This window comes from Glossina fuscipes, unplaced genomic scaffold, assembly GCF_014805625.2.
Source record: "Glossina fuscipes isolate IAEA_lab_2018 unplaced genomic scaffold, Yale_Gfus_2 1, whole genome shotgun sequence".
Taxonomy (NCBI): domain Eukaryota; kingdom Metazoa; phylum Arthropoda; class Insecta; order Diptera; family Glossinidae; genus Glossina; species Glossina fuscipes.
The window spans coordinates 6833177-6850426 of record NW_023998415.1 but is presented as its reverse complement, the minus strand read 5'-3'; the positions used below and the strand labels follow the sequence as shown (position 1 = coordinate 6850426).

The following is a 17250-nucleotide window of genomic DNA, read 5'->3' as shown; positions in this document are numbered from 1 at the left end:
ACCATATAGCCCAGACCTTGCTTTGCTCTTTTCGGAAAGATGATCGATCAAAGTGGATTTCAAAAAGGAATTCGAAAATCACTTAAGCTTAGTTTTTCGCCAATAACTGATGAAATGGCGAAATCTTCCGAAACGTGACAAACGGTCACAAATAAAAATGACCATTATAGATTGAGTAATTTTTATTATTTTAAACCAAACGAAAATGTAATGAAGAAATGAAATAAATCTCTCGATACTTTTTCTCTAAACTACTTTAAACTGTAACACGTCGGTCCACAAGTGCGTAGAGTTGCATATAGCTGTAGAATGATTCTGTGATCAATCTACATGATTTTTAGATAGTGGAAACCGTTCAAAACAAGTTTATAAATCTGTGAAAACAACAGCTCGTGACGACAAATATATGACGTCTTACCAACTGATTAAATGACGGGTTTTATATTTAATCTATTCTATGAATGAATTTAGACGACTTGATTCATTTATAAAGCAAGTAGAATAACTGTAAGTATTTGCCCGTATTACGTACGATTTTACGAGTCAAACCACTATAGCAGCCTGAAAATATGCCGCTTTTGCATCATATGTCACTGACGTTTTACAAAAAAACAAGAGAAAAAGTCTACAAATTCATAGCAAAGCTCATTATCAACTTGACAGAGACATTAGCAGCTTTCGCGTCGCTCTCAGTCTCACATCTGCTCAAACATCGTCTTAATGAAACTATACTGGCGTGTTTTGGTTTGCAATAGGGTTTAAATCGCACTTTCTAAAGACATCTATTAGCGTATCAGAGAAATTAGAAATCAACAAATAGTCTCTCAGAGCGGTTGGTGGAGGACTCGAAAAATCAAAGATAAAGTTTCTTTCACGTAACAAGCTTCTCGCCCCGTATACTAGAAGATTCAAAACGAACCTACAGCGGTGTTCCCCTTAAGATATCGCTGGCGTACATATGGCGTATAATATGCATATAAATATGCAAACTTGAATTCAAGGAACCCATTAATCCTAAAAATTATACGACTTTTCGTTCTAAGATATTCGTTTCCGTTAAGTTTCCTTTGATTAATTCGACAGCTTTGAGATTAAAACATATTGCAATGCTACTACTCGGACTAAAATGAAACTTGGGATATTATCGGATATAACTGTAGTCGAAGAATCAGAGAATAGGGCGGGTATGCACTAAATCTTCATTCTTAAGCCAATTGAAGCATAGGAAAAGAAAGATTTATTGTTTGATTCGAGCTAGCAACCCAAACGATGTCTTTATTGGTCAATTTTGGCACTTATATACTATCACTATGGACAAAAACCATACTTGGGAGTATGCTTATCCTAGCTAAATAAATAAATATTTACAAATTCAAAATAATGCATGAGATCATTATTGCTATGTCAGCACGTATTGCTGCACACTAGCACTGTTTATTTATTTATTTATTTTTTTATTGATATTTATTGGTTCATGTAGGGGTTGTGGATCCACTATAATACCCAAAAATAAACCAAACGTCCTCCTAGTGTTAAGAGTTAATAAAAGGTGATGCTGTACTACTCGAAAACAAAACATTTCCTAACAGAAAGAGAGATAAGATTTTCTTCACACTCTTCACACTTCTACCTTAAATAGAAACGGATGTCTTTTCGAAAAGTTATTAAATTTTCTTCTTTCCAATACAAATTGCTTTCGTTCAAGGAAAGTTTTGTGTGTGTGTGACGTGAATTTAAATATTCAAACTATCTAAAATCAACTTTACCGTATTATCATATATTAATAGGTTAGAGGGAAAGTTCTGTCGTAAAACATCTGGCTAGTGACTCATTCGGATTTTTTTTTTTGTTTTGTTTTTTTAGCTGCTATATAGTATAAAAGGAGCCCTTTTTCACCGTTCATCATTTACTTGTGATAAAGTGCATTTACAACACTGCATTTTGTATGAATTCCAATAAGGAAGCAACGCACCGGTCGCATGTAAACATTTATTTGGAAAAGATATTGTAAATGTTCGTAGTTGTCAAAGATGGTTTAGCAAACTTCGTCCTCTAAGAAAGTGATCGATCTGGACGACCGTCCAAGATCGATAATAATGTTTTGCGATTCATGTTGGAAAATAATCCACATTTAAAAAGTCGAGAAATTGCAAAAGAGTTAAGCATTCATCGTACAACTGTTGGAAATCACATTGAATCTCTTGCGTTTGTGTTAAAGCAAACTGTTTGGATTCCATATGAATTAACGGAAAAGAGCTTGTCTGATCGTATAAGAATGTGTTCATCACATCTGATTAGACACAATGTGGAGCCGTTTTTGGACAAGCTGCTTACTGGAGATGAGAAGTAATGAGAAGTCCTTAGTCACCCACCCTATTCACCTGACATTGCATCGTACAATTATTACCTGTTCAGATCTCTGCAGATCTCTGAGAAATTCAAGTCTGTTGAAAGTGTTTCTAAGGCAGTTGCTGACTATTTTAACTCCAAGGACGAGAACTTTTACAAATTTTACAGGAATTCACAGGTTACCTGAAAGATGGCAACACGTTGTAACAAATAACGGAACACATATAATTGATTAATATTAAACATCTATTTTTATAAATGAGTTCAAATATTTTTTTTTTTTTTTTTTAAGTACGGCAGAACTTTCCCTCCAACCTATTATTTCATTTCGTATTTGAATTCTCTCACTTTTCTTATTACCGAAGCGACTAATAAAAATAGTTTTTCCGCATTTAAGGTAGTCGGTAAAAACATATCTCCTTTCAAAACGTTACGCATAATATTTTCGCTTTTTAAGTTCGCTTTGCACAAATATAATTTTCAACTCAAATTGTAAAACACTCAACCAAAACGAATCTGTTTATTGATCGATATTAAAATTGCAAAAATTTAATTTAACAGATATTTACGTTGTGTTAGTGAGCATATGAAAGAGTTGAAACCGTTCGGTGATGTACCCGATAAACTATCCGTCCAAGTGAAAAGATCTTTCGTTGCCACTCGAACTTACGGTGAAGCCTTAGCTGTTGCTGCTGAAGTATCGAAAAGATTAATAAACGTAAGTACCCGTACATAAGCGCATTTATATATATATATATATATATACATATATGTATAATGCAAAACTCTATAATATAGGTTCGTTTAAACGCTGATTGCACATCCGCATTAACGAAAATGGAACATTGTGGATCGTGTAAAGGCTACATGGAGAAGCCGTGTACAAATTATTGTATAAATGTTATTAAAGGATGTTTACATTATTTTAATGAATTCGATATTGAATGGGAAAATTACGCCTTAGCGATGGACAAAGTCGCCGAACGTTTATTGGGCTCTTTTAATATTGTTATGGTAGTAGAACCGATTAATATAAAAATTTCCGAAGCCATTATGAACTTCCAGGTAAATAAATTCATTCATTTAAGCAAAAAATAAAGTAAATTAAATAAATAGCTTAAGAAAATCCCAAATTGGAGCCAATAGTTAATGCATGCAATGCAAATGTATCGTATCGATCGTAGACTGCTTATCCAAGTTATTTCGTTAAATTAACAACACGAACGCATTACTTCCTTCTGTTTTGTTTTTATGCATTTTGTCAAAACGTTATCATCCCTAGAAGCAAGCGTCAGACGACCCCTTGATTAAATTTGCGATCGATTTAAACATTTCCATCTGTCCGGTGCCGGCAGACAGGCACATTAGCATTGAAACGGGGTCCTAATCGGTTGAAGGTCACGTTTACAGAACATCTTCGTTTTGACAAGTAAAAAATAATTGGTTTCTCGTGTACAAAAAAAAAAAAATCGGACACATCAGCCCAATATTATATTGTATTCTAAATACATGTATTTTTTTTTTTTTTTTTTTTTTTAAGAAAAAGGTGATAAGTGTAAAAGATTCAACTACAGCCAAATATAGCTTTATTTAAATTTTATTTAAATTTCAGATATGTTAGCGAAGAAATGTTTCACACACATTATATGTACAAAGCACATATATTTTTTCGATAATTATTCAATTAAAACTTATTTGACCCCCTTTCTTCTTTTGCCGCATTGTTTTTGTTGCTAAAAGAATTAAGGTGAAGAACTGAAATTGTTTTTCTCTTACTCTACTCGTCAATTACTATTAAAACCAAATACATAGGTTGTTTATAAAACACTTGTAATACCTTTGTAAAAATGAGGGAAAAGTTCTCATATTCGTAGTAAACGCAAACTCGTTGCGGCTTTAATGCGAATAATCTTGTATGAAATTTCTCACATAAGGCATATATATTATATTGCATAAACATGCATTACTTATCGCTTACTCCGTTATTTGTTAGCATTTTATCGACCGGCAGCTCGGCCGCTTCCCGTTATTATAGGATAAGAGCAAAGCAACTAATTGTACCTGAATACTAGACAACACATGACGATTTATAACCGTAATAGACTGTGAGCATGCGAGCGCAGGGGCAAAGACCGATTAATCAGCAATCGATCGTAAAGCGCCGGCGACAAAAAGCCTATTAATACGGTATCGGTCGGTAAAGTATTGAAGACATTCCTTCCTAATCCAGTTAAGGGTTTAAGATTTTTCATTTTTACCTTACATGATGAATTTCTGTTTAAAATGCTTCTATACATACACACTATACATTTATGGGAAAAAGAAATAGGCAAAAACCTATTTGATTTTTAAGTGAAACTACTACCCGAACACTTAAGCCCTGGCTAGATGACGCTAATTCATTAATATGATCGGAAATCGGAAATAAGATAGCTACTAATGACATTATGTTTGAACTGATTCATGTTGTTAGAAAGCAGTTCCATGCCCGCAACATACTGAAGGTGAAAGACAGAAATGAATCTTGAAAGGTTACATTAGGTTGGAGAAAAAGAAATCCACTATCTTTTCGGTATATGGCCGCAATGATCCTTACCTCATAAAAAGTATCGATCAAACAATTTCAAATTTATGCTCGTTGGAAAGGTGACATTTCGCACCAAAAAAAAGATTCCCGTGCTGATTTTTATTTGGTCCTTTCAATTATGCGTTACAGGGTTTTAAAAATGCAAGTCAACAAAGAGAAAGTTCGGCACATTTTGCAGTTTTTCTTCGATATGGACGGGAATGCAAGCCAGGCCGTTGATATTGCGAACGGTATTTATGGACCATAACCGATACTGTAACAGTTAATTATGTGCAATTTTGGTGTCGTCGATTCCGTTCAGGTATTTTTGATGTTAAAGATGCATCTCGCGCAGTTAGGCCCGCATAGAAATGATCGAAGTTGCTCGGTATGGGAGCAGAAGACTATTAACAACGTCTCAACCATTGCATAGCCGCATTGTCAACCCTTATCGAAATACCTTCTATGTAGCTATCTTTGGCAATTTTTATTATCAACTGGTATTTTGAGCAATACCGCACAGACGTTATAGATGACAAAGCAATCAATATATGGTTTTCGTAACTTAACAACTTTGTGTCATAACGATATCGATATTGGAAAGCTTTATCGTGATTGTTGCTTCGATAAACCAAGTTTAATAAAAGATCACGAAATTTAGGACAACAAAGAGTATCGTTGCCTTCCGTATTCTGTTGGAAGTATTGCAAAGGGTACTATAGGTTCTATATAAGACTTGTTGATAGCTTTATAATAACAAAGAAGACAAAACTGAAAAAAGAAAAAGAAAACAAGAAAAGGAAAACAAGTCAAAAAGCTATACTCACTCTGGATGGACCTTCTTCGGTGAAGAATATGTGAAGAACAGAAATCTTTAACTGATGTCGTTTAATCTAAGAGCAGCTTCGTCATCGCAAATAAACAGTATGTACGCGAACACAAACATTCGCTTGGTGCCACATACATTATATGCATTTTACGTTTGTTTTTTTTTTTTTTTTTTTCTTTACTAAAACTATCGTATGCACCTTTAGGGCTTAATAATGAAAAACCGTTCAATTTACTTTTTCTTCCCATTGTAGACTCAGTGGTTTATTTGTCATGGCCCATGTTTATGTGTCTTCGCGTTTTTTCTTGTTAACGTCTATACAAAAAATTGTAATTTATCTAATTTCCTGTAATGGATATCAAAACTCAAGTCATACGAATAGAAAAAAAAAGAAAATGCTGACTACTTGTACTTGTTTGCAAAAAAACAATGATGAATCTATTGTAGAAAAAAAGAAAAAGATTAACATGGAAACTATTCAGCAGTAGATTTTCCATATACAGGCGTCCCTTGTATAACGTGGTACATGTTATTGGTACAACACCTTACAAAATTTGCGACAATTGTAACCCGATTTTGATATATTACGATTTCAAAACATCGGACACTAATCCAGACAACTTTTGTAATAATAAGAGAATAACTAATGAGACGCAAAAAAAAAAAAAAAATTCATTCTTAACTGATTTTTGTATATCATCATAATGTTGAATTTCACATTTTTTTATACCCATCACCAAAGGACGCGGAGTATATTCATTTTGTCAAAACGGTTGCAACTCCCACATGGAAGCATCAGAGACTCAACAAAATGTATATACTCGTGGCCAATATCAATTTCTATATCGATTTAAACATGTCCGCCTGTTTGTCTGTCCACCTGCTAAAACTCTGTTGTTAGCATTTAATGAAACTGTCGACTTCAAATTTGGCAAAAAACATAAGAAGTCCTTGGGCGCAAGTTGGCATTGAAAATCTGTCGAAGGACACGTCCGCAGCACCACGTAAACTGAGAACATCTCTGTCTTTCAAAAAGCAAATTGATTTTATGCTCATTACTATAGCAGATAATTGTGCAAAAATGTGAACGCATATTCTACGGTCGATGTTGCAGTATCTGTACAAAAATGAGAAAATTGACCAAGCCTACTCAATACTATAATGTATCAAAGTTTAATTTTTTTTTCAGTACCCATATAAAATGCAGTAACAATCTTGAAAAGCCGTCTTAAGTATATAAATTCTTGGCCAGTTTTAAATTGGAAATGCATCCAAACATGTCCGTCCTTTCTTTTATCCATCTGTCCGTCTGCCCAACTGCGTAGTAAATAAAAGTATTGCCTGCAAATTTGCAAAAAAAAAATTTGAAAGTGACCTAAACCTTTCCGAGGAGACGACTACAACGCCCTCACGCCTATGCGACAAATACTTTTAAATTAAAAATAGAAAAATTCAGGCGGGGCCTCTGCATGTTATAGAGCAAGAAAATTTAGTTCTTTTACTTATTTGTCTTTTTTAGGAGAACGGTGATGGGTATAAAAGATTCTCGTCACGACTTTCCTACTTGCTTTTTTTTATAACACATGCTCTTAACTTACTATTGCATTTGTATGTACATTTGGAATGAAATTTCATAATAAAATTTTCATCATAAAATTTTCAATTTTAAGACTAGGTCCCGATACAACACGATACGCATGATCTTGATTTACATTATTTCAAGTTATCGTATAGCCTAGTTTCAATGGAATATATTGCCAATTAACCGCGTTATAAAAGTAACAACTGTATGTATTCACATGAGCATTTTCTCATATGTAGACGTGTAAAATAAAAAATTATTTGTGGTGTACGATAATGTTGGATACTAACTTTTCTCTTCCTACATACGAATGCATTTGTGTGTTTACTTTTTGCGGTTGCTTGCTGATCATTTGATTGAATAGATATCAAGTGTAGCTTGGTTTGCTTATAAGCACACATTCATTCATTTATATATAATAAACTTTAAAGAAAATTAGGTGAAAATGTGGTCGGAAAAACCTGACGAAAATTAATTATATATGATGAGGTTGTCTTAGCTATCGTGACTCATCTATCTTGTAATGATTGTCATTTTCACGTTATATATTTCTTATTCTACAGGATTCCGGTCATGATATCACCGTCCGTGTTTTTGAAGGTTGTGCACGTCCTCCCCTTGATCGTTCTAAACGCAGTATAAATCCGAAATTTGGTACCGCGTTCCCTTTCAATTTGAGTCAAAAAGGTGCACTATTGCGTCCATCGTCTTTGCCTTTGGACTCACTTGAAAATGATACTCTAGATATCGATGCTTCCCCTGATGATGCGATTGTGTTACGAGAGAAACGAGTTGCCGATCCTGCATCACGAGATCAAAGTGAAAGTGGAGTTGGTAACAGTGGCGTTGGTGGAGGCGGCGGCAAACGTAACAATAAAAAACAGAATCGGAAAAACGATAACACCGAATATAATGGCCGGGATCCGGCCCTTGATAAAATTATACGCGACATACGACAACGTGTTAAGGATTTAAAAAAGTTTTGGTCGAATTTGCCTCATCAATTTTGCAATAACGATGAAATTTCCTCATCAGCAGATGCAGACGGTATGTGCTGGAATGGTCATACGATAGATCGGTGAGCGAGAAAATCTATTCGTCAATAAAGTTATTAAATTATGCTTTTATCTGTCAGTTACATGCATTCAATTACAACGGAGCATGGTTCGAATCCTGAATTTCCAGGAACTCCCTCGAAAGAAAGACAAATCTCTCAAGTCGCCACGCAAGTCTTTTACCTAAAAAACGTGGTCACGCATTTGCGGAATGCGTACAATGGTCAAGATGTGGATTGGAGTGATCAAGGTAATTACAAAATCAATATACGGTAGTTTCGGTCTTTGACAATATTTGCAAAATTCTCAGTTCATATCTCTCAAGCAGGAAACCGCTCCTATCAAAAGATTAAATTCGATTAACCGGCTACTCGAAAGAAATATTTATAATTAATGGACCTAACCAATCGTACAATCTTCAATCGCACCATCGCTGTCATTGTCGATATATTTTTGCAAAGTGTGCGTCATGAGTTGAAATGCATATTACATATCCTTGACTTGGCGTTACTTAAACTAAAATCTATTCTCATTCAACTCTCTACGTTAAACTCAATCTCTCCTTATAATAAAAATTCGTATGCGAGGCGATGCGCATGCGACTTGTATGTAAAAGGGGTTCGTCTGTCCAATTATTATCAAGTGCTGCCAATTTATATAAAGGAGCAACTTCATATACGCTAAGAAGTATCGTACCTAAATTATTTCTCGACAATGAAATACGATTATGATGGGTAATAATGTATCAGGAGTTTCTTCGCTCCAACATAAACTAAGAAATGAGGAAAAGATATTAGTTCTCTCCCTTGCTTTAGAATAAAACTAAAACTATTAGCACGATGTCGATCACATAAATATAAGATATTCTGTACCCTTACAACTGCATTCCACCACTTTTGCGATAATCTAATATTCAAAAATTTTCTAGCAAAACCATATCTAAGCCCGCGTTATTTATATTATATTTCGTAGATGAACCATATTTTGGGAGTGGTTCTGGATCTGGTGGTGGCACCGACGACGAAGATGACGATGAAGGTTCTGGTTTGGGCAGCCAATTTACGCCCACTCATAATCCCGATCAAACAGATCGGCCCCCATTACGTGTTAATAACGTCGATGATGAAGACGAGGATGCCGTTGACGAACGAACGCATAATGTTGGCACTAACGTTGGTGGTGGTGGTGGTGGTGGAGGCGGCGGTGGAGGAGGCAATGGTGGCAGTGTGCAAACATACACTTCTCGTCCTGCTCACCCTCATAACACAAATACTCTGGAGGAAGAAGATGATCGCAATGACCCCGAAACTGGCGAAGACCTTGATTATCATCTTAAAGCAAGCGGGAGTGCGGGCGTCGCCATTAAAATATCTTTGCGTCGTGCTTTGTTTATGTATTTAATGCCACTTTATATAGCGTGGTTTGGTGGCATTATTGCCGATATGCTGTGATTTCTTATTTAAGCTTTTTTTTAATATTTGTACCTATTTTTTCTACATTTTTTTCGACTTGGACTTCTTTTTGAGAAATTTCCTTCAATGAGAATTAATAAAAAAAAAAAAACATATAAATAAAATAAACAAATTTAGTTGTGGCCTGAACTAGGTTTACTCTAAACCATATTTTAAAAACGATTGACTCAAAAATTTTGAAATCAATTTCGTCTCACTAAAAAAAAGATAATTTTGAAAAAAAAAAAAAATTTTGTTTTTCTTTTTTAATTTGAAGTAAAAACATATCAAATTACAATTATACTTGGCTCTACAGGATAGTCCGATTACAAATGTTTTTTTTTTTTTTTTTTAATCCATTTTCTAATCCATAGGTATCAATCGATTACTGCATTTCCGTAGACTTTAGATGAAAAACGCCTTCTGACTGACATTGCAAGAAAATTAACTTCTAATTAAAAAAATTTCAAATTGATTATCCTATCAATTTTTTTTTATTTGTTTTTTTTTTTAAGTTTGTAATCCATTTTATGTTCTTTTTTCCCGGCACTGTTTCAAAAGAAATGAATTTCGAGTTAGAAGTGCAAGCAATAAGGGCGTATATGAGTACAGGCCGCTAACTTCATTATAATGCAATCATCATGAAATTGTGGCAGATTGACTAAGTTAATCTCTTCAGTTAATAAAAATCTTTCATTATTTATTTCATTAAATAGACACCGAACTACTTAAGGTGATAAAAGCCACAAAAGGCTGCTCACTTACCGATTGGACAAACATTTAGTGCGTTGCGGCCGCCATCATCTCATGTCTTTCTCTTTTTCCTAGCTTCTTTGTGACCGCCACTGCGTTACACGAGTGGGAGACATCTCCTAAACTATTGGTCATATTAAAGAAAATAAATAAAGTTAAGAGAGATTACACTCAATTTTATATTACGTATACTTCGTTTTTAGAACTGCTATAAAGACAGTTCCAAATACTAGCAACAACTTTGTGTGTGTGTGTGCTAATCTCAAAGTCTGCTAACTTCCAAAAAAAAAAAAAAAAAAAATGTGTATTTTTTCATTGTTATCGACTTATCGAAGTAAAAGATTGTTTTATAAACGCGTAAGCGTTAATCCGTTATTCTTACCAGCCATTCTACTTGTCTACAATTACATTGATTCATCCACGAGAAGACGTTTGAAGAAGAAGTTTATTTTTTTTTTAATCACACTACAATCTCTCCATCCATCCATCCATTGTCGTTGTATTTATAATTAAAGATGCAATATTTTATAATGTAATTATTGTCAGCTTGATTGAAAATCAAACAGCTTTCAAACGAAATTTTTATCTCATATCAAATATCCGTTAATTAACTAAACCGAAAACAAAAAAAAAAACTAAGACAATAAACAACTAAAAATATATCTTTCTTATCTCTTCATTTCTATTTTTCTTAACTTTCATATGTAAAACTTAAAAAAAAAAAGCTATTCATCTAAAGGCAAATCTGACTAATATTTGGGTTTGATTTAAATTTGTAATCTCCAGCAGGCAGATGAGCAACATTTCGTATCAATTGGCATCGAAATAAATGAAAATCGCTATATGGAACTTATGTCTGCCATATAATTGCATTGAACTTAAGGGCGCAGTTACTTGCCAATTATTGTGCGAATTGTATTGTTGTACAATGTCCAACCTGTAACCAAAGAATGACATTCTGTAATCTTTTCAATTCTAGGTATAATGTACAGCAATACGCATTAATTTTAAATTTCTAATCAGATTTTAGATTGACAACTCATTTACTCATGTCAGCCTAGCCGTCCGTCAATATGTAAAATTTTTCAAAACCGATCATCACATTATTAGTACACTTTTTTCCGTCCAAGAGATGAATGTAACAAGTTGTTCTAGAATCAATTTTTCTGAAACTAGATGATAAACGATATAAGTTGGCCTCCCCACATATTTGCGAGAAAATAAATTTGAAACGAATTCTTTCCAAAAAGACGTAAAATTTTATATATAAAAAAAATTTAGGATAATTTTTCAAAATAAGAAAAAAAAAAATAAAAAATAGGATTTACTAAGTATACTAAAGAGTAAATAAACTTTTAATTATTAATGGAGGAGATATAAAAAATTGAAAAGTTATTAATAATTTATTTTATATTCATACACACAAAACATTACCTCACTCTAATTGAGAAAAAAAATGAAAAATGAAAAACGAAAAACAAAAACAACTGAATATTGAAAAAGCACCTGTAGGTTGAAAAAAAGATATCTAAAAACATTGTACGAAAGCTTTAACTTAACATTTTAGACATTTCAAAATATAAAAACAATTATAATTTTGTGTGTAGTTTTTTTATTATTATTACAAAAAAAGAAAAAAAAAAAGAAAAAAAAGAAAAAACAAATGTGCAATTACTATAAGAGAAAGATGAACAATATAATATGTATGTATATTTTTCGGTTTGAGTTAATTCTATAACACCTACCCACTGCCCATAGAGTAATTTTTATAAATATATCTATCTGTACACACACGAATGTTCGAAGATATGAAAAAGAAATGGAAATCCAACAATCAATATCGAAGTGCATCCCAGATATAGAAAACATAATGTACGCTTTACCTAAAAATGTTCGCTCTCTATCAATAATGGAGTCAGGTCTCTCAGCTTATCCCCTACAATCGTTGTCAGAAAATTTGCATATTTTCTTGCGTCTTCTATCTTGTATCGATCGTTATCGAAAGAATTAAGAATGCTTCGAAAATAGATATGATTTTTTTTTTTTAATAAAACTAAAATCAGTGTTTGCAAATTTTTATGAAAATATCGATAAATAGCTATAAGTCTCCCCATGATTTTTGCTCAGGCTGGTGGGTACAACAAATTTAGGCTGGAGTTATATAAAAAACAAAAAAAATACAGAATTGAAATTGAAATAAAACCTCTTTATCAAGAAACCTATTTGCAATCGATTGTCAAATTTTTAAGTAACATTAAATTTTAGAAATCTGCAAAAACCTTGTTTTCATTTGTAAATCTCTTAACCATCGACTGACTTATGATGATAAGTTTTTGTTTATTTTTATTTATCTACATGTGTTACTGATATATTAACCCACCTCTTAATATACCTAAAGAAATTTCTTTACCATCCACAAAATTAAACACAAAATAAACAAATCTTGAAGAATAAATGTCTTTATATACGTTTCTATTGTGTCGATTTTTCTTTTTTAGCATTTATTTTATTGAATTTCTGATAATATAATAATAATAATAATAAGAATCGCGGACAGAAAAAGAGCTATTGTCACTAAAAAACTAAGAATGAGTTGACAGAAACTCTAAGGGTAGACTAAAGGTAGACACCTATCTAGCAGCCAATTGGTAAACGATGAGGCGAAGAGTAACCACATACTCCACACCGCTTGAATCAGTGACCCTATAGAATAAGAGAGCGTGTCGGACAAAGCGCAAAAATTTGAATTTGGAATTTGAGAATTTTGACCCTAAACCAACGCCAGAAATATACAAACATAATATTGTAATACCCGGTCATATAGACCACACAATTACTCTAAACGAAACAAGCACTATAGTATACAATCTACCAGCGAGGGAGAAGCAACAGAAAGAACTGGAAAACGCCCCGGGAGACGCGGCTACAAGGTAAAGTGAATTATAGAAGATATAAAAAAAGTGCGAAGAGAAGGCAACAAAATAATGAGTTTAGCAGAAATGAAAAAGCCTTGTAGACCCCATGTAGGCCAACTCCCTATAGTCCAGCAAATTACAACTAACACGATTATAGTCGGCTAAGTTATACACGAGCAAAGGAATTTAGTATTGCATATATTGACTGCATGAAAGCATTTGACTCAATGGCGAATGACCACTTGTTAAAAGTCTTACGAGTATACAAAGTCAGTCACTTGATAATTGAGTTTCTAGAATACGCTATGGATTAGTCGAATGTCAGCCTGTGTGCCGGTAATGAAACAAGTGATCGAATCCCTATCCAAAGGCAGACATTTCAGGACGATGCATTAAGTCTACTTTGGCTTTCTTTGGGATTGAATATCCTTAGCAGGCAGCTAAATAAAATCAAAAATGAGGCCAAATACCGAATGAAAAGTAGGGACCCAGAAATTTTCATTAACCACTTAATCTACATGGATGACATAGAGCTATATTCCCCCAACAGAGAAAAGCTACACAGAGTAGTAAGAATGATCCACCGATTCAGCAAAGAAATTAGAATGAAATTTGAGTGGGAAAAGTGCAAGAGAGTAAACATCACGTCTAGAAAGCTTTGTGAAGTTGAGAGCCCACTTTCCTGTAACGCTGATGATATAATGGAAAGTTTGAGCAATGAAGGGAGCTACAAATATCGGGATTTCTTCAACCAAAAAGTATTTGAGAATTTATAACGTACTGGAGAAGGCACAAAATGCGGTGCAGCGCTCTGTAACGAGCTTGGCACGCGGATTTCCGCAGCATCAATGAAAATAGATGTCAGATGATAGATGATAATACAGTAATATTACAAATAAGCCACGAAAGCATCAAAAGAAAACTGCAAAACAGCAGAGCCCAAAACCCTTAGTGTAATATACCCGGAGGAATGTAGAAACCCAGTGATAACCATCATAACCGTAATAATAATACACAAACATAATCATAATAATAGCAGTGCATTACAGTATAGCACAATATAGTATAGTATAATATAGTATAAAAGTATAGTATAGTATAAAATATATAATACTAAATATTATATATATAGCATATATAGCATAGTATAATACAGTACGCTGTATAATAAAGTATAGTGTAGTGTAGTATATAATATATAACAGTATAGTACAGTAAAGTATAGTATATAATAATATATATTGTAAGGAAGCATTTTGCTCCCATACTAACAACAATTTTGTCCACACAATTTTCCGTCCATAGTCCAAACCATAACCAAGAAAATTCTAAAAGAAGTTACTCTGCCTCTCCGATTCGTCCTTTAAGTCCCACGTGAAAATATAGCTAGCTACCTCTCTGTCGGCCCTCTCCTTGCCGTAACCCCCTCTATATTCTCGCCAACTCAAAGCTCTCTATATGTAAATGTTATTGTTTCTGGCAGCGGTGAAGTCTGCTTTTTGGGAGTACACCCTACAAAGGCAATATTCGTGTCAAGACTGGCGCCTGATACCTCTGTCGACAACATAAAAAGTTATCTAGCTGCAAAAAGGCCAGCTGTCAATTTGAAACGTCTAAGCACTTTCAAATTGGCTCCTTCTGGAGCTATCTCAACTTTTAAAGTACTAGTTCCGACTGAATATATGAAAATTTTGCTAAACAAACCACTGTGGCCAGTTGGATCCTTTATTAAGGCATTCATTCGTTGGTGTCGACTCCTTAGTACTATTGCGATAGTTCTTCCATCCTCAAAAACCTAAATGGGCCCAGTAACTTTCATTTACCAAAATGCTAAACTTGGCGCTATTTTCCTTAATTTAGTGAGCACGGAGTTTTACTGTTTTGCCTTTACTGAGACGTCGCTAAAACCGAATTTATATTCTTCGAAACTTTTTCATAATTCTTTCCAGGTTTTCAGAAAGGATCGTTTGGGTCGCAATCATGGTGGTGTTTTAATCACAATATCTGCCGCAGTCCCGGCCTATTCAATGGAATTTGCTAATCCCCCCGAGGTTGAGTTTATTGTCATTCGGGTAAAAATTGCCGATAAACAGTTATTTGTAACCTTTTCCTACATTCCCCTTAATGCTAATACCTCCGTTTATAAGAATCACATTGCCCTCATTGACGTTGTCGAAAAGTCCAAACCTACTGATATAGTCATAGCATTGGGGGATTTCAATTTGCCACACGTCAGTTGGCAAATTGTCCCCACTGTGACACCTGATAGAGCTATTGATTATTTCAATGAATTATTTGATCGTAATTTACTTCAATACAAACGAATTTCTAATTGTACTGGTAGACTGATAGATCTTTGCTTTGCGAACTTCCTGAGTATAGTTATTAATCGCTGTCCTCCTTTTAATTTACCTGAAGATCCGTATCATCCATCAATTTGTATTTCCTCCGTTGAGCTACTCCAACGTACTAAATCCAACTTCCTGCAATAAATATTACAAATATTTGACAAAACTAATATTTTACTGCTTAAATCTCATCTTTCACACAATATGCTTGATTTCTTTGCTGGAAATGTTAAAACCTTACTGTCTACCTAACAAGTTCGTTCAGAGTTCAGTTGAGGACCTCTGAATTTTTCATAAGCGTTGCGAATCTCCCATTGACGTGCATCAAAGTAGAGTTGCCACGATTGTTTTTGTCCGTCAGGAGAATTTCTAAAAAAGTTTTCCGGTTGCTTAAAGGTTTACAAGACAACAAAATGGACGATTGAACTCCGCTAGTTATTCTCTGTAGTTTGATTTTGTAGCGCGAAACAACAACAAAAAGTCTCGATCGTAAACAAAAACAATGGAAATTAAGTTATGAGCATTAATTAGATAACTTCTTAATGATAAATTTTTTTTAATGTTATCATTTTTGCGATTTTTCGATCTTGTTCTCGCTTCCTTCGTTTTACTTATCGCCACTATAGAATTGGAATGCTCGCCATAAAGAATACATTTTAAAATGTCCCAATTTGCATTTGTATCGTTTCCTGAGGGGTAATCACGTATGACAATTTTAGCCGTTCTTGCAAACAGCTGATTATAAGAACGAAATCTAACTTTCAGCTATGTGATTTCCCCTCTGATATAATGTAAAATTGACGAAGAATTTGACTAACAAGTAAAGAAATGATCAAACATTCGCGCTATCAATCGATTTTTTGTGATAGGAAAATGACCCCATTAGCCAATTCAGCGAATGTGTTAGACAAGTTATACACAAGTAGAATAGAATTAAACTGTACATTATACTGCGGTCGATGAGCATTTGATTTGGATTAAATATAATCACGTAAAATTTAATAATAAAATAATAATAAAATAAAATTGACGAATAAATAAACGAAAAATTTGTTTTAAACTGAAAAGACTGCGCGAGCTATTAAGAAATTTATGTTCTGTGTCAAATCTTCTACTTTCGAAAAAAAATATTTTGATAGTCAAGCATTTAGGTTGCAATAATATACAAATTAGAATTAACTTTTCAATAGAAAATCGTACAGCAGTGCGTATAGCAAATGTATACAACTAGTTATTTGTTTTAATGATAACTTGCATTCAATGTGTCGTTATCTTCGAGTTTGCCATTTTTACAAAGAAGGTTTCTATATATCGATAGGCAACAATATTATCGATAGCTGTGATAAACGATCGTAGACGAGAAGTTGCGGCTTTGCTCGGGTTAGGCAGATTGAGTTAGTTT

At 33.8% G+C, this 17250-nt stretch overlaps 1 protein-coding gene across 1 annotated transcript in view; it reads left to right on the top strand.

Annotated features, from left to right (window-relative positions):
• LOC119632560 (glypican-4) overlaps nucleotides 1-12754 on the top strand; it is a 115969-nt gene extending 103215 nt beyond the window's left edge. The window contains exons 4-8 of the mRNA XM_038025519.1: nucleotides 2911-3067; nucleotides 3148-3414; nucleotides 7890-8404; nucleotides 8462-8631; nucleotides 9354-12754. Of these exons, the coding sequence (XP_037881447.1) occupies nucleotides 2911-3067; nucleotides 3148-3414; nucleotides 7890-8404; nucleotides 8462-8631; nucleotides 9354-9832 (1588 nt within the window). The 3' untranslated portion in view covers nucleotides 9833-12754. The remainder of the gene's footprint in view (nucleotides 1-2910; nucleotides 3068-3147; nucleotides 3415-7889; nucleotides 8405-8461; nucleotides 8632-9353) is intronic.
• The last annotated feature ends 4496 nt before the right edge of the window (nucleotides 12755-17250 follow it).